This window comes from Cnephaeus nilssonii (genome assembly GCF_951640355.1).
Source record: "Cnephaeus nilssonii genome assembly, chromosome: 22".
Lineage (NCBI taxonomy): Eukaryota > Metazoa > Chordata > Mammalia > Chiroptera > Vespertilionidae > Cnephaeus > Cnephaeus nilssonii.
In genome coordinates this window covers 12407110-12424697 of record NC_137093.1, presented here as the reverse complement: position 1 = coordinate 12424697, position 17588 = coordinate 12407110, and the positions used below count along the sequence as shown (strand labels likewise).

Below are 17588 nucleotides of genomic sequence, written 5' to 3'. Positions count from 1 at the left end.
CCCCCTCCCGCCTCCGTCTCTGTCCCCCTCTCGCCTCCGTCTCTGTCCCCCACCTGCCTCCGTCTCTGTCCCCCTCTCGCCTCTGTCTCTGTCCCCCTCTCACCTACATCTCTGTCCCCCACCCGCCTCCATCTCTGCCTCCTCCCGCCTCCACCTACCCCCGTCTCTGTCCCCCTCCCCCCCGCCCGCCCGCAGGCCTGCGGAAGGTGATGGTCCGGGCGCACCGGCAGGCCTGGTGCTGGCAGGACGAGTGGTACGGGCTGAGCATGGAGAACATCCGGGAGCTGGAGAAGGAGGCGCAGCTCATGCTGTCCCGGAAGATGGCGCAGTTCAAGGAGCACGAGGAGGAGGCGGAGGAGCTGTCCAAGGGCGAAGCCGGCCAGGACCACCCCCCCGGGGAGCCCCCCCAGCCCAGCAGCAGCGGGGAGCCCCTGGCCGGCCGTGGCCTGAAGAAGCAGTGGTCCACGTCCTCCAAGTCGTCGCGGTCGTCCAAGCGGGGAGGTGAGCTGGTGCGGGTCCCGGCCCTCACTGGTGCCCCGTGACAGCCCTCAGCCCCCCGAGGCAGGGAGTGCCCGCTCTGGGAGTGGACTCCTGCTTTCGGACCTTGTGGGCCACAGCTGCCCGGAGGTAGGACCAATGGCCCGCTGGTAGGAGACGCCCAGGGCGCCCCACCCCCCTCCAGCAGGTTCCCCCAGGCTCACCTCCACAGCCCGGGCAAGACAGGCTGGTTATGTGGGAACCCCCTCCCAGCCTCTCCCGGGACCCAGCGGCTGCAGCTCTGAGGAGCCAGGTACCAGGAAGAGAGGGGGCCTGGGTGAGCCCCACATAGCACACGGCGGATGGGGGGCGCTCTGCTCCTGAGGGACCAGACCCCACGTTCTGAGCCAGGCCGAGGAGCGAGAAAACGCCTTCAGACCTGAGAAAGGCCTGAACTTGAACGGTGGGCATACCGTGGCGGTTTTGAAAAACAAGGCATCTCCTGTAAAGCCAGGAGTCCCCTCTGCAGAGCGGCTCTTCCCACGCCAGGGTGTCCGTCCCTGTGCAGACGGGTCCGTGGAAATGTGCACGTGGACACCCTTATGTCCTCCCCTCCTGCCACCGCCCTGGTCCCCGTCTGTCGGCTCTGCCTCCGGAGAATTTAAGGAGCGGCACCGGGGCCGGCCCAGGGCAGAGGCCCAGACCCGTGTGCCTGCCCGCCCGGCCGATACCCTCCCACCGCCCTGTCTTCCCCCAGACGGGACGTGGCTGCATTGGGACGTGGCTGCATTGCGGCAGGTGGGCTGGGAGGGGGCGGTTTTCAAAGTCCCAGGAGCTTCCACCAAGAGGAGTCAGGGCCGCCGGCCCCTCCTCTCTCACGTCCTTCCCCTCCGAGCCCTCCTGCCCTCGCTCCGCACCTCACACCCGCCTGCCTCTGTCCCCAGCCCCGTCCGCTGGGTGGTCGGTCAGTCGGGGGTTTTGCCTTCCAGCCAGCCCTTCCCGCCACAGCATCTCAGAGTGGAGGATGCAGAGTATCGCCCGGGACTCGGACGAGAGCTCGGAGGATGAGTTCTTCGATGCGCACGGTAGGCGGGCTCCAGGACGGCTCAGGGGACCTTCCCACGAGAGCTCTGGGGGTCTGCGAGCGTTGGGGTGTGGGGGTCGAAGTAAAGCATTGGGGTGTGGGGGTCAAAGTGTTGGGGTGTGGGGGTCGAAGTGGCAGTTACCTATGCACAGTCCTGGGTGAGCAGCCTGGGACAGAGGCTGAGAGGCCGAGTGAAGTCACCCGCGGGCTCAGGCTCACCCCAACCAGAGGTCAGGATGGACCGGGGCCTGGCAGGTGGGGACCATGCTCTCAGACCCCCCCGCAATGGACCTAGGATCAGAAGGAGGCTTTTTTCCTTGTGTGGATTTGTTTCCATAAGAAGTTTCATAAAAGCATACCTTCTTATAATTTTCTGATATTTTTTTTTGCAATGACTTTTTTTTTCATCTGATGTAAAAACTTTAGAAAATGCAGCCGAAACCGGTTTGGCTCAGTGGATAGAGCGTCGGCCTGCGGACTGAAGGGTCCCAGGTTCGATTCAGGTCAAGGGCATGTACCTTGGTTGCGGGCACATCCCCAGTAGGAGGTGTGCAGGAGGCAGCTGATCGATGTTTCTCTCTCATCGATGTTTCTGACTCTCTATCCCTCTCTCTTCCTCTCTGTAAAAAATCAATAAAATATATTTAAAAAAAAAACTTTAGAAAATGCAGACAAGCAGAAAATACGGGAAATGCCCATTTCCCCACGAATCCTAAAATAAGCACAGCGAGCACGCAGCCCCCCGGGCCAGGAGAAGCCAACAGAAAGCCCTCGCGTGCTTCGGCCCCGGCCCCTCCTCCCGAGGAAATGAGAGGGGCCTGCGGACAGGTGTGGGAGGCGGGTTTCCAGTGTGCAGGAGACAAGCAGGACACAGGCTCAGAGAGGGACAGGGACGTGCCTCCAGACACACAGCAGGGCGGAGGCAGGACCCGAGCCTTGTGCAGCCGCCTCCCCAGCTTGACGCGGGCAGAGGAGCCACCTGATTATGGCATCTTTTTAAAAAAATATTTTTTTATTGATTTCAGAGAGGAAGGGAGAGGGGGGAGAGAGAGAGCGAGCGATAGAAACATCAATGATGAGAGAGAATCATTGATTGACTGCCTCCTGCATGCCCCACACTGGGGATCGAGCCTGCAACCTGGGAATGTGCCCTGACCGGGAATCGAACCAGTGACCTCTTGGTTCCTGGGTCGACGCTCAACCACTGAGCCACACCCGGCTGGGCTATGACATCTTTTTTTAAAAGTATTTTTTTTTATTGATTTCAAAGAAAAAGGGAGGGGGGGGGAGAGAGAGAGAAACATCAATGATGAGAGAGAATCATTGATTGCTGCCTCCTGTGCACCCCACACTGGGGATTGAGCCCACAGCCCCAGCACATGCCCTGACTGGGAATCCAACCATGACCTCCTGGTTCATAGGGTGACGCTCAACCACTGAGCCACACTGGCCAGGCTAATTATGGTATCTTAGTTAACAGGCCTCGAGAGAAGGGACTTGGGGAGAGGGGAGAGGGGGTGTCCAGGCAAAAGGCAGGTGCCTGGTTTGGCCTTGGGGGAGGGGCTGATAAGAGATGCCTAGGGTCTCCCGAGGGGGGGGGCAGGGTGTTCGGGAGTCTCATCCCTGAGCCTGGCCTGGCTGTGCCCCGACATGAGGAAAGCACCCAACTCCGACAGAAACTTGAGAAAAAGCCCGAGAAGAGAGGAGGCAGTCAAGCCAGGGGGAGCCAGAGTGGCCGTGCCCTGGGGAGGCCGGCCCCACGTGACCCGTCGCGTGGCTGGGGGAGGGTCAGAGCGGGGGTCTCGGATGGAGCCGCTCACAGCGGCGCTTCTCACGAAGCTGTGTCGTGTGGAGGTCAGGAACGGGCAGGAGCGCCAGCGGATGGGCAGAGGATCAAAGGGCGGCCCTTCCCGACGGCGCCCAGGGTCCAGGCATGAAGTGCATGGACTCTGAGAGCAGGGTGCTGAGGGAAAGACCAGCCTGAAAGACCACCTACTCCATGGGGAACGGGGACTGGGGGGCGGGGTGCTGGGAGGCCTGTAGGATCTGTCCAGAGCAGGCAGGTCTGTAGAGACAGAAAGCGGGGTGGTGGTGGCTGGAGGAGGGAGAAGGGGGGGGTGACTATTAATGGGGACAGGGTTTCCTTTCCGGTGATGGAAATGTTCTGGTGCCCGGCCGGTGTGGCTCAGTGGTTGAGTGTCAACTATGAACCAGGAGGTCGCTGGTTCGGTTCCCGGTCAGAGCGCACATGCCCTGATTGCAGGCTCGATCCCCAGTGTGGGGCGTGCAGGAGGCAGCGGATCAGTGTTTCTATCTCTTTATCCCTCTCCATTCCTCTCTCTAAAAACAATAAAAACGTACTAATGACTAAATAGAAGGTCTCACCTTATAAAAAAAAAGGAAGAAGAGAACATGTTCTGGAACTAGATCGAGATGGTTGTTGCACAGCACTGTGAATGTACTAAATGCTACTTTTAAAATGGCTTAAATGGTGACTTTTACGATATGTGAATGTTACAATTTTTTTTTAATTCTTTATTGTTGAAAGTATTACATATGTCTCCTTTTCCCCCCATTGACCTCTCCCAGTCCGCTCCCGCCTACCACAATTTTTTTAAAAGGTCAGGCAGCCCTAGCTGGCTTGGCTCAGTGGATAGAGTGTCGGCCTGCGGACTGAAGGGTCCTGGGTTCGATTCCAGTCAAGGGCACATGCCTGGGTTGCAGGCTCGATCCCCAGCAGGGGGCGTGCAGGACGCAACGGATCAATGATTCTCATCATTGATGTTTCTATCTCTCTCTCCTCCCTTCCTCTCTGAAATCAATAAAAATATATTAAAAATAAAATAAAAGGTCAGACAGCAGCCCCATGGGCGTGCGGCCATGTGTTCGCCTGTTAAGGAAGGGGGAGAGCAGAGCCCAGCACGGAGCCGCACATGGGCCAGAGAAACATGAGAGACCCCAGAGCCAACACTCCAGGCCCCCCACCTGTGGGAACAGGCCTCCCAGCACCCCGTCCCCCAGTCCCTGTTCCCCAACAGCATGCTGACGCCCCCCTTTCCTCCCCAGAGGACCTGTCCGACTCAGAGGAAACCTTCCCCAAGGACATCACCAAGTGGAACTCCAATGACCTCATGGACAAGATCGAAAGCCCCGAGCTGGAGGACACGCAGGGTAGCCGGCTGGCGTGCTGCAGGGCCTGGGAGGGTGCGGGGAGGCCCTCCTCTCTGGCCCAGCTCCGGGGCCTGGGGGCAGGGTGGGGTGAGGGAAACCTGGGCCCCGCCTGTTGCCCTCACAGCCTCTGTCTGGTGGGCCTGGGGATGGCCAGTTGCCCCTCTGCTCAGCGGACCCCCCGCTCCTGTGTTGCAGATGGGCTGTTCCGTCAGACCGCCCCGGAGTTCAGGGTGGCCTCCAGCGTGGAGCAGCTGAACACCATCGAGGTGGGTGCCCAGGTGGCAGAGGATGGGGGCTCTGCTGCTGGTGGTCCCCAGAGCTGCCAGGGGAAGGGGGCAGGGCTCGGAGGAGTGGAGGCAGGACCTGGCACCCACAGCCTCACTCACGCCCCCCCCCCCCCGGCCTGGGCCCCCGCCCCCGCCGACGTCCCCGGGAACTGGCAGGGATGGTAGGCAGCCTCTGAGGAAGGACCTGACCCAGCTCCTCCCCTGGAAAGTAAAATGAGCAACTTGTAAATTCCAGACCAAACATAAGACCACCCTGTGCTCAGCCTTCCTGCATTTCCTGAAGAAAAAGAGATGGAAGGGGAGGACGCAAAAGCCGGCTAGGCAGAAGTGATGAGGCCGGCGGCCGCCACCCCGCGGGGGACGGGCGGCGCTCTCAGTGCCCAATAAAGCTGTGTCCGCAGAGTGCCTGTGTCTGCTTTGGGGGTTCTTTGCACGGAGCTCAGGCCCCTCCTGCTCCACCCGTGGGTGGTCAGAGCTGTTTGCACTTGGGGCGGGTCACTCACTGCGGCCACCACCCTGCTCTGGCTGCAAGCTGCCCAAGGTGCAGACGGCCCCTGGGGACGGGGACCCCTGGGGAGGGTAGATGGGTTTGTGGGGGGAAGGAGCGTCCATGCTAACCCTCCCCCGCTTTTGGGGTTTTCTGCTCTGAGGTCTTAGGTCCGATGGGTTTTTCCAGAAAGGTTACTGGGGTGTTGATTTCCATTTGCGGGTCCATGGCGATAAAGCAGACGGAGCCCCCTCCCCACCACGTGGCACACAGCTCTGACGCCCCGGGAGGGGCAGAGGGGGCCGTGCTCGAGATCGGCCGAGGGTGTGCCTGGTGGCCCAGCACGGTGCCGGGCACCACCACCCCAAGCCAGATCCCCTTGCCGGCAAAAGCCCCCAAACCGGAGCCTCCTCGCCCGGCCTTGTGGGAGGAGGTGGCTTTACGGGGACGCGGACGGGTCCCCTGGCTTCGCAGAGCCTGTCGCCCCCGTACTGTGGGCTCTGTTCCCACGGGGCTCACGGCTCCGGCAGGGCGTGCCCCAGGGAACGCAGGCTCACGTGGGAGAAGCTGTGTCTGAGACTGACCCCCAGGGGTTCCCAAACAGTCCCAGCAGAGGGCACACAGGCAGGACTCCTCAGCTCCCCACCACCCAGCCCTGCCCAACCCCGTGGCCGAGCGCGGCGGTCCCATCCTGGCCTGTGGTCTGGGCAGCTGGTGGTCCCACCCTGCCCTGGGCCATGAATTCATTCCTGCCCCACCGGCGGGCAGCAGCAGGCCGTCCTTGTGTGGGGACAGGTGTCGCCCCCAAACTGCGTCCAGGCCCACACTGGCCGATGGATCAGTCCCCTCTTGGGGGTGAGGCAGCCCAGCCATCCTTCCTCACTTACCCGGAGCCCTGAGCTGGCCTGTGGCACCCCCTCTCCCTTCCTGGCAGCCTCCCCGGGTCCAGGGCCCAACCCTCCTCCAGGCTCCGTGCTGACACGTGGGTCCTGCTGCTGCCCCGCCTCCTGCCATCGGTGACCCAGCTCACGCACCCCCTCATGTGCTTCAACTCCTGTTCTGGCCCCTGGCTCCTTGGGGACAAGCTGCTCTCCTTATTCAACTCCCCCACCCCCATGCCCCCTGACATAATAGGACACACAAGTGCTCACCAGTGGCTCCTGGGCCACCCCCTCCCCGTCACACTGGGAGCTGGGGCCCGGAGAGGCCTGGGGATGGCGTCCCAGCCTAGTTCAGCTCTGGTTCCGGTCCAGGCGTCTCTGCTCCTGGGCCCTTGGTCTCGTGGAAAGTCAAGAAATGGCAGGCTTTGGGGGCTGTGGGGCCAGGGGAGGGGCCCCATGTAGATGGGGGAGAGCTCATAGCTGCTGGCAGAGCGGCCAGGCCGAGGCCCAGCCCCCAGCCCCCTTAAGCAGCCCTGTGACTCGGAGCGGCCGTAGCCCTGCCTGCGGGGCCCGAGACAGACCCGTGCCTGGACACGGACGCACCGAGGGCAGCAGCACCCGCTGAAGACCTGGAGTCGGGTCCTCAGAGGGAGAAGGAGCTCCGTTGCGGGGGGAGTTGACACCCGCCCCTCGCCCACGCAGGACGAGGTCAGCCCGCCGCTGGCCATGCCGCCCTCCAAGATCCACGTGCTGCTGCTGGTGCTGCACGGGGGCACCATCCTGGACACGGGCGCCGGGGACCCCAGCTCCAAGCAGGGCGACACCAACACCATCGCCACCGTGTTCGACACCGTCATGCGCGTGCACTACCCCAGCGCCCTGGGCCACCTCGCCATCCGCCTGGTGCCCTGCCCGCCCGTCTGCTCCGATGCCTTCGCCCTGGTCTCCAAGTGAGTGCGCAGGTCTGCGGCCGCCTGTCCCCCTGCTGACTCCCCTCCCGCCCCCCTGCCCCCCCCCCCATGTTGGGACACCTGTCTGGACGTCCAGACAGGCCATCCAGTCCGTTCTGCCCAGAGGTGGCAAAATCTATGCAGATGGCTGGGCCCAGAGTCAGGAGGGCCGGGGCCGGGTCGAGCCTCTGTGTCCCCACGTGGGGATGCTCACCTGGCTCCCAGACTCGGGGCCTTACTCCCCAGCCCTGTCCCACGCCTGCCCGTCCCCACTGGGTCTGCTGAGTCATGGCGGCGGCTCTCCGGGTGGAGGCACTCCGGGTCTGCTGCTCAGGGCAGGCGAGAGGGGCTCCAGGGCTGACTTGAGGCTCCAGGGCTGACCCGAGGCCACGGCTCTGCCCTGACCGGGCCCCCTCCCCCAGCCTCAGCCCCTACAGCCACGACGAAGGCTGTCTGTCCAGCAGCCAGGACCACATCCCCCTGGCCGCCCTGCCCCTGCTGGCCACCTCCTCACCCCAGTACCAGGAGGCGGTTGCCACGGTGATCCAGCGGGCCAACCTCGCCTACGGGGACTTCATCAAGTCCCAGGAGGGCGTGACTTTCAATGGGCAGGTGAGTCGTGGGGTCAGGGAAGGCAAGGCCGAACACCCCGGTGGGGGGGCCTGCCTGGACTCCCGGCCCAGCCGTGGCAGGCGCTTCGGTGGACCCCAGCCTGCGTCCCGGCAAGCAGGGCTGGCGCTCAGCCCCGAGGCCCCTCTCCCTCCAGGTGTGCCTGATCGGGGACTGCGTGGGGGGCATCCTGGCGTTTGACGCCTTATGCTACAGCAGCCAGCCGGTGTCTGAGAGCCAGAGCAGCAGCCGCAGGGGCAGCGTGGCCAGCGTGCAGGTACCAGGGATAGAAGCTCAGTCCCTGGCCAGCGGGCTGGGGGGACAGTGGGGCATGGGGGGCAGGGTTGTCCTCTCTCTGGCTTGGGTGAGAGCCTGGCCGGGCAGTGGGCCTGCAGTCAGGAGGGACGACCCTGAAGGGGGGCAGGCCAGTCGCCTCCTGGCAGTGAGCCTGCGTGGGCTGTTCCAGGACACTGACCTGCTGTCCCCGGGCATCCTGGTGAATTCGTCGCACAGTGGCGGCGGCGGCGGCGGCGGCGGCAGCCTGGAGAGCAGTAGGCACCTGAGCCGCAGCAACATCGACATCCCCCGCAGCAATGGCACCGAGGACCCCAAAAGGCAGCTGCCCCGGAAGAGGAGTGACTCGTCCACCTACGAGCTGGACACCATCCAGCAGCACCAGGCCTTCCTGTCCAGGTGGGCGGGGCTGGCGGGGGCTGGGGGTCAGATCAGGAGGCCCACCGCCAGGGGGGGACGGGGCCTCCCGGAGGGCGGGACGGCCAGTGTCAGGGTCCCGGGGGCCCCCAGCCTCACTGGGCCCCCAGCTCTTCAGCAGGAGAAGGAGGGTTGTAGGGCACAGCTGTGGTCCTGTCCACGCTGAGGGCCATCCTGAGCCAGAGGGAACGGATTGTCTGGGGGAAGCAGGGGCAGAACTGACCGGGGCAGCCTGGTCCCAAAGGCAGTGGACCCCCCTGAGAGGCGGGACCCTCTGTCCTCAGAGGTGTCCCAGCCGCCCTAGGGCAGCTGCACCTGGAAGGCAGCACAGGGGTGCAGCCTCTTCGGGCCTGATGACCCCTCAGGGGCCTCCTTCGGGAGCCGCGGAGGGCAGGCCAGCCCCGAGAAGGGCCTCGGTGTGACCTGGCGCGCGCCCCCCTGCAGCCTCCATGCGAGCGTGCTGAGGAACGAGCCCGGCTCCCGCCGCTCGAGCAGCTCCACCATGCTGGACGGCACGGGGGCCCTGGGCAGGTTCGACTTTGAGGTCGCCGACCTCTTCCTCTTCGGGTGCCCGCTGGGGCTGGTCCTGGCCTTGAGGAAGACGGTCATCCCCAGCCTGGATGGTGAGAGCCCTGCCGGGGTGGGGTGGGGCGGGTGATACATGATCAGAGCGTAGGGTCTCTGTGGACCCTTCTAGGCCACGGTCACGTCCCAGGCCCCTTCCCGTATCAGCCTCTTTTTTGTCCTCTGCACCAGGGGCCCATCCCTCTCCCATGCTCCCAACACCTGCTGTTTCATTTCTTCTCCAAGCCCCCGCCCCCCGCCGGGAGCTGTGGTCCGGATAGGAAAGGGAGCCTTCCGGGGTCAGATGGGGATAGACGCGGTCTCCCAGGCCCTAGGCCTTCCCGAAAGGAAGAAGGATGCAGCCAGGCACCCCCAAAGCCTTCCTGGTTCAGTGGCCTTGCAGCCCCGGAGCTGCCACAGCCACGCTGCTCCAGGGACCCTCCTCACGTCCACACAGACAGAGGCGAGACGTAGGGGCTGAGCAGTCTGTCAGCAGCGGTCCCTGCCCGGTGCCCCCCAGCATCAGCCAGTGTGGCCCTGCCATCCTCACTGCGGGGCCCATGTTACAGTCCCAGGTAACAGAGGGGAAACAGGCTCAGCGAGGGTTAGACACTGGCCCAAGAGCAAGTGGACAGGGCCTGACGTAGGGACAGTGATGTTATGTGGAGGGTAATGTGGCAGAACTACACGTGCTGATGTGAAAGACGCCAAAATTCTGTGTGTTAAATGAAAAAAAAAAAAAAGCAAAGTTCAAAAAGTATAGCATATGTTCCTATCCATGTGTGTGATTTATTTTTATTTTTATTTTTTTAATGTATTATATTGATGTTTTACAGAGAGGAAGGGAGAGGGAGAGTTAGAAACATCGATGAGCTGCCTCCTGCACACCTCCTACTGGGGATGTGCCCGCAACCAAGGTACATGCCCTTGACTGGAATCGGACCTGGGACCTTTCAGTCCGCAGGCCGACGCTCTATCCACTGAGCCAAACCAGTCAGGGCTCATGTGTGTGATTTAAAAGTGAACACACACTACCGACAGCTTATACAGGTTCCCCACACACACACCCCGCCCTCCGACAGTGGAGCATCCCTCTGAAACGTTTCGTACGCCAACGTGGCATAAATCAGAGAGGCAATTACCATTAATTTATGTGGGACATTTTTTTGAGCGCTCCCAGACCCGAAAATAACCTTCCAAATGATACCAAATACGCTTAATTACATCCAGTTTTTACAATAAGCATAACACCCTTATGAGGTCTCCTAGTCTTCCGACAGCCTAGGACGCGTCTTGCTAACAGCTGCACAAAATAAACGGAGATAAAGCGCAGATGCTCACCGACAGTTCAGCGCTCTGGCGGCTGGGCGCTGCCACGCCGGGTGTGGTTGGTTCCAGGGAGGGAGCTTGGCAGGGCCACTCGGCTGCCTCTACAGCTGCTCATGAAAAACAAACGCTGAAACCTGTCCAGGTGGTTCAGTCGGTTGGAGCGTCGTCCCGTACACCCAAAGGTTGCAGGTTCGATCCCTGGCCAGGGTACGTGCAGGAGGCAGCCAGTCGATGTTTCTCTCTCCCCCTTCCTCTTTCTCTAAAATAATAAAAACCTGTTCTCGGGTGAGGATTTATAAACAGATGCTGACCCCTCTTTTTACTTTTCTTTGTGAAAGTGACCGTGCTCTTGGGAGTTTCTTTTGGTTAGCGAAATTGGGTACAGATGGTCCCCAACTGATGATGGGTGTGACTTTCGATTTTTCAACTTTGCAGTGGTGCAAAAGCGATACCCAGTCAGTACAAACTGAACTTCAAATTTTGAATTCTGATATCTTCCCAGGCTAGCAGTATGTGGTGTGATACTCTCTCATGATGCCGCGCATTGTGAAACAAGCTTTGTGGAGACGATTTTGCCCAACCGTAGACCAAACTAAGTGTTCTGAGCATGTTTGAGGGGGGCCGGGCTAAGCCATGATGTTCGGCATTGAAGTCTTTTCTCATATACTCTTGTATTTGAAAAACGTTTTTTACCATGGTTATTATAACTTTTCAATTTTGTTGTTGTTGTTAATCCGCACCTGAGGATTTTTTCCTTTGCTTTTTTTTAGTGTGTGTGGGAGGGAGGGAAGGAGAGAGAGAGAGAGAGAGAGCAACATCAGTGTGAGAGACACATGGACTGGTTGCCTCCCGCACGCATCCCTATGCAGGGGAGTGGAGGTGGGTGGAGGGGGCAGAGAGCAAACCCGCAACCCAGTTACGTGCCCTTGACCGGGAATCGAACCCGCGATCCTTACGTCCAAGAGCCAACGCTCTAATTACTGAGAAAAAACTGCCAGGGCTAACTTTTCAATTAAAAAGAAAAGGTTAATAAAAGGAAAATGGTCCAAACAGATCCCAAATTCATAGGCACACTTTCAGGTTTTCCGTATCCGGACCACCACCACACCTGCCCTGCTGTAGGCCCCGCCCTGCCTCAGGCCCCGCCCAGTTCTGAGCCCCGCCCGGCTCCAGGCCCCGCCCAGTTCTGAGCCCCGCCCCGCTCCAGGCCCCGCCCAGTTCTAAGCCCCGCCTGGCTCCAGGCCCCGCCTTCTAGGGGCGGAGCTGGCCGTCAGGCGACTCCACCCCCTTCCCGCCCCCAGTTTTCCAGCTGCGGCCGGCCTGCCAGCAAGTGTACAACCTGTTCCACCCCGCGGACCCGTCGGCCTCGCGTCTGGAGCCCCTGCTGGAGCGGCGATTCTACGCCCTGCCGCCCTTCAGCATCCCCCGCTACCAGCGCTACCCGCTGGGGGACGGGTGCTCCACGCTGCTGGGTGAGAACCCCGCGGGCGGCCGGGTGCTGGGGGAGGGTAGGTGGGTGGGTGGGTGCCGCTCCTCGGTGCTCCAGGCCGGGGTGGGCCTGCTGTGCCGGGAAGGGCAGCCTACACTGAACACCTGAGAACCTGGGCACCTGTCTAGGTGAGGGCGCACTGGTCCCACTGATCCCAGAGTCAGGAATGAGGACAGGGTCTCAGCACCATGCCAGGGGCCCAGACTGTGTCCCAACTGCCCGCGGAGGCAGAGCTGAGGACCCGAGGGGCTCTGTGCTGAGCCCCCGGTGCCCAGCCCAGATATGGGGGCGCAGGATGGGGGGGCACAGAGTAGGTCTGGGCAGGGAGTGAGTGTGCGAGCTGCCCTCCCAGGGAACGGCCCTGCCCCGCCCACCCCGGCGTGTGTCCCAGTCGTCCTGTCACCTGGTCCTCAAGCCCCGTGTGTCTTGTGTCGGAGCCTGTCCGGACGGTCCACATGAGTGTCTGTTCTTGTCCTCTGTTCTCTCCCCGTCTGCCTCCAGTCGAGACCGTGCAGAGAAACCCCGAGCTGGTCCTGGAGGGCGGCCCCCTGACCCCCCTCCCCGGGGACGGCTTCCTGGAAACCAGTATCCCAGTTCCCGAGCTCACCTGGCAAGACGGGCCCCGCCCGAGCCCGGGCCCGGGCTGTGCTGAGTGTGTGTAACCCCCGTTCGTGATGCTCTCTGCTTCACTGGCTGACGCTGGCCTCAGGGACCCCCCCCCCCCTCCGTGCTCCTGGCCGCTCGGAGTTTGTGGGACTGAGGTGGAAGGAAGGGGGGCCAGGCGGGACAGGTCCAGCAGAGCAGGTCCCAGTGCCCGCCCTCTGCACACCGGGGCAGAGCCAGGAGGGGGCCAAAGCCAAGGGGGCCCAGGAGCCCCGAGGGGGGAGCAGCTGTCCAGGGTCACCGAGCCCGGGTGCCAGTCCGAGTTCTCTTTCCCCCAACGTGAGGCTGGCAGGGCAGCCAGGAGACGGGGTGAGGCCTCAAGCCCCCGGGACTCCCCTGTTCCCCCGGGAGAAGCCTTCAGTCCCAGTGAGGGGCTGGATTCTCAGGCCTCACTCCTTCCCTCCCTGAGAAGGTCCAGGCACCTCCTGCACCCCATCCATCCAGATATGGGTCCTTTAGCCGAGCCCCTTATCCCAGCTCTGCCCTGCCCTCAGCCCGGGCCCAGGTGAGCCTGGTCCAAGCCCTCCCTCCTGCCTCGGTCAATGTGGCCCTTGTGTGAGGGATGCATGTGAGGCCTCAGCATAGGGCGTCCCTGCAAAGCCACCCCAGGCCCCTGTTGTTAGCGCCCCTCAAACCCAGCTGCCATGGGCTGTGGGTGAGGCCGGGCTGGGCCCTGAAGGCAAGAAGGCTAGACTAGACCACATCAGGGGCAGGGGGGGGGGGGTGAGGGGTAAGAAGGATGCCCGGGGGGAGGGGGGGGTGAGCCTGGCTGCATTGACTCCCTGTCCACTGTGTCTGTGTCGGTCCCCTGTCCGCCCTCCCTTCCTGCCTCAGCTCCGTGCCTGCCCTCTCAGCCCTGAGCAGGCAGGCCCTGGCACACTTGGGTCCCTCCTTGCTGCCAGCTCTGGTCTGCCGCTGGAGGTGTCAGCCTCGCCTGGCAGAGCCTGGCCCCCCAGCCCATGCTGGACCCTCCCTCCCACTGCTCAGGGGCTGCAGGCGGGGCGAGGCCTCTTACCCCCGGGTCTCTGGTCCCTGTCCACCTGCAGCGGAGGCGCTCCAGACCCACAACGCACTCTTCCAAGAGCACACGGCGCCCTCCTCGCCCGGCGCAGCCTCCAGCACCCGGGGTTTCCGCCGAGCCAGTGAGATCAGCATCGCCAGCCAGGTGTCGGGCATGGCTGAGAGCTACACCGCATCCAGCATTGCCCAGAGTGAGTTCCCTCCCTGCACTCTCCCCTCTGTCCTGCAGGGGGCAGTGTGCGCCCCAGGGAATAGGTGGCAATGTGTGGACACAGCTGGGGAGGGGGCGCCACTGGCACCTGGTGAGCAGAGACCAGGGATGCTGCTTGACACCCTGTAATGCTCAGGACGCCCCACAACGGAGCGATCCGGCCCCAGGTGTCCACGAGGACGCTGGCGGGAAGGAGTGGTAGAAGGGCCGGCCCAGGGGGCCAGTTCCCGGGGGTGGAGATTGGCGGCACCGCTCAGAAAGCTGGGAGTCAGTGGGCCTGGTCCTAGCCCTGGGTGGGCGGGGGGGAGCGTGGAGTGTGGGGTGCTCCCTGAGGGGGTGTTTCTGGGCAAGTGAGGGGAGCTGGACAAGCCGGAGGGTTGGCTGAGGGAGCCAGGGAGGTGAGGCCTCACTGTGGCCCCTGCTACTCCTGCCGCCCCGGGGGCAGAGGACATGGCGGCCTTTGCTCGGTGGCTCCTGCCCATCTCAGAAGATTCTCTGCAGCTGGGCGGAGTGCAGGTCACCCCTCCTCAGTGCCCCCAGCCGCTGCCCTGCCATCCCCCCCTGCCCTCATGACAGTTCTCAGGCTGCCTGTCAGAGCCGTGGCACCGGGCAGAGGCTGGTACGGTGCTCTCCTGTGAGGAGGGCCCAGGGGCCTGGCACGCTCCCAGCATCCTCCCTGGCCCGCGATGGCAGCGCTGAGGCCTCTCCCTTGTTCTTGTTCTCAGAGGCCCCCGTGCCGCTCAGCCATACCCCCAGCGTCAGGCGCCTGTCCCTGCTCGCCCTGCCCCCCCCACCCCCCTCCACCCCGGGTCCCCGCCCGCAGGCCAGGCGGGTGAGCCCCCACCTCCCCGACTTGGACATCCGAGAAGGTACCGGGCGTCACATGCCCTCCACCCACTCGCTGCCTCCTCACTGGGGTCACCGCTGTTTCCAGGCACATGACACTGCTGGGCTCTGCTCACCTGCCCGCTGAGGCCTAACCGGGGAGCCCGAGGCTGGGCTGGGCGCCCTCGCACATCCAGGGAGGAGGCAGGAGCAGCTGGAGTTGGGGGGGACCCATGGAGCTGGAATGAGGGGGTGGGGGGCCAGGACTGTGGTCAGGCAGGCTGCCGGCAGAGGGTAGGGGGACCCCCTTTACTGAGTTTCCTGGGCATTTCCTGCATGAGCCTCCTCTCTCTAGCCGGGGTGGTTGCCACCTCACCAGCTCCCAGGCGCTGAGTGGGACGCAGGCCCTGCCTTGGGCCCAGGGTTATAATAACCTCTGATGGGAAGCCTTTCACAGCCTGAGGCCTGGGGGGGACGGGGGCCAGGGGAGCACAGCAGTGGGGCCCAGGGCAGGGTCACCAGGATCGGCGACAGGACCAGGGATAGCGCGTCCTGCCTCCAAAGGATCTTCCCCTCCCCCCCTGAGCCCACCCCCCCACCTGCCCCTGGCGCCCCGCCTGCTTGCCCCTGTCCTGCCCCCTGGCCCTTCCCCTGCCCCCGTTACCCAGCCTGGCAGGGGGACTCTCGCTTCAGCTGCTGCCCTTTCCCCGGTTGGAGGAGGGTCTCCGCCTTTGGACGGAGCCCGGACTGAGGGGTCAGGGGACCCTCGGGGGTCCCAGCCCCGTCACCGCCCCTGCCTCCTCCTGGCAGTTGCTGCGAAGTGGTGGGGCCAGAAGCGGATCGACTACGCCCTGTACTGCCCCGATGCCCTGACGGCCTTCCCCACCGTGGCCCTGCCGCACCTCTTCCACGCCAGCTACTGGGAATCCACCGATGTGGTCTCCTTCCTGCTGAGACAGGTACCGGGGTGCCACTGCCGGGCACCCAGAGGGGCTGCTTACGAGGAGGACGGTGGGGACCCTGCCCTCTGACCCCAGGGGACAAGAGCAAGCAGGATGGAAGAACCTGTGAGGAAGTTGAGATGGGGTGAATGCATTTGCAGTCGTGGGACACGTGTAAAATTGGGGGACCCAGAGGGTGGGCCCTAGTGGGTTGAATAGTGCCCCCCAAACCCTCACAGCTTCCTATTTTTTTAATGTTTTGTTTTTTTAGAATCCTCACCCGAGGATATTTTTCCACTGATTTTTAGAGAGAGTGGAAGGGAGAGGGAGAGACGGAGAGCAACACCGATGTGAGAGAGACACCTCGATTGGTTGCCTCCCGCATGCCCCCGACCAGGGCTGGGAGCCTGCAACCGAAGTAGTGTCCTTGACCGTTATCGAACCCGGGACCCTTCAGTCCACAGGCCGATGCTCTATCCACTGAGCCAAACTGGCTAGGGCAATGTTGTTTTTTAATTGATTTCAGAGAGAGGAAGGGAGAGAGAGAGAAGGAAGCATCAATGATGAGAGACAATCATTGATTGGTTGCCTGCTGCATGCCCTCTACTGGGGATCAAGCCGGCAATGCTGGCATGTGCCCTGACCAGTATTTGAACTGTGACCTCCTGGTTCATGGGTCACTGAGCCACACCGGCTGGGCAACAGCTTCCTATTTTCGGATCCTAGAACAGGAGGCCCAGGCTCGAGCCTGCTCCATGTGCCTTCTCCCCCTCTCCCTCCCAGGTCATGAGGCACGACAACTCCAGCATCTTGGAGCTGGACGGCAAGGAGGTCTCGGTGTTCACCCCCTCGAAGCCGAGAGAGAAGTGGCAGCGCAAGAGAACCCACGTGAAGCTGCGGGTGAGGGTCCTCTGGTGCCTGGGCCCCAGGCGTGTTGTCCTGTGGAATCCCCACAAGGAGACCCATCTCACAGATGCAATGACTGAGTCCCAGGAAGTGTGCTGTCTCTTTTATCCTCAGTCTGTGAGACCGGAGCCAGGACCCCACTTACAGACAGGGAAGCGCAGGCTCCCTCATTTCCCCATGGCCACGTGGCTCCGTGGCTGAGCTGGACTTGAACCTGGGCTTTCTGGTCTTACGCCCAGCTCCCCCCACAGGCCCACGGGAGGCCTGAGCTGAGCCCAGGAGACCCCAACCGCCCCTCCATCCCCCACCCTGACCCAGCCTCGCCCCTCCCCTTCCCAGAACGTGACAGCCAACCACCGGATCAATGACGCCGTTGCCAATGAGGATGGCCCGCAGGTTCTGACGGGCCGGTTCATGTACGGGCCCCTGGACATGGTCACCCTGACAGGGGAGAAGGTAAGGACACGGGGAGACGGCGGGAGCCCTGCCTGCCTCCCTGTGGCCGGGTGTGGGGGTGGGAGGCCAGGGGCACAGCCCACTCGTGACCAGCCTGCCCGGCTCCAGGTGGACGTGCACATCATGACGCAGCCGCCCTCGGGTGAGTGGCTGTACCTGGACACGCTGGTGACCAACAGCAGCGGGCGCGTGTCCTATACCATCCCCGAGACGCACCGCCTGGGCGTGGGCGTCTACCCCGTGAAGATGGTGGTCAGGTATGCGCCTCATTGGGGCGGGCAGGCGGGTGGGGTCCTCCTCTGGGACAGGAGGAAGGGACTCTGGTGAGTTCTGATGAGCCGCCCGCCCCCCCCCAGGGGAGACCACACGTTTGCCGATAGCTACATCACCGTGCTGCCCAGGGGCACGGAGTTCGTGGTCTTCAGTATTGACGGCTCCTTTGCCGCCAGCGTGTCCATCATGGGCAGTGACCCCAAAGTGCGGGCCGGGGCCGTGGACGTGGTGCGGTGAGTGGTCCCCAGGGGCGT

General features: G+C 62.9%; 1 protein-coding gene across 10 annotated transcripts in view; it reads left to right on the top strand.

The window, feature by feature from the left end:
* The window catches only part of PITPNM2 (phosphatidylinositol transfer protein membrane associated 2), a 97613-nt gene that overhangs the window by 75967 nt on the left and 4058 nt on the right, over nt 1–17588 (top strand). For 6 of the 10 annotated variants that reach the window (XM_079762760.1, XM_079762765.1, XM_079762762.1 and 3 more), the window contains 18 exons: nt 196–501; nt 1467–1562; nt 4628–4732; nt 4928–4998; nt 7090–7337; nt 7760–7949; nt 8104–8223; nt 8413–8639; nt 9102–9280; nt 11852–12022; nt 12541–12693; nt 13749–13913; nt 14659–14802; nt 15569–15717; nt 16483–16599; nt 16945–17061; nt 17170–17318; nt 17418–17567. In XM_079762760.1, the coding sequence (XP_079618886.1) occupies nt 196–501; nt 1467–1562; nt 4628–4732; nt 4928–4998; nt 7090–7337; nt 7760–7949; nt 8104–8223; nt 8413–8639; nt 9102–9280; nt 11852–12022; nt 12541–12693; nt 13749–13913; nt 14659–14802; nt 15569–15717; nt 16483–16599; nt 16945–17061; nt 17170–17318; nt 17418–17567 (2857 nt within the window). The other 4 variants (XM_079762768.1, XM_079762767.1, XM_079762769.1 and 1 more) reach the window with 4 other exon arrangements.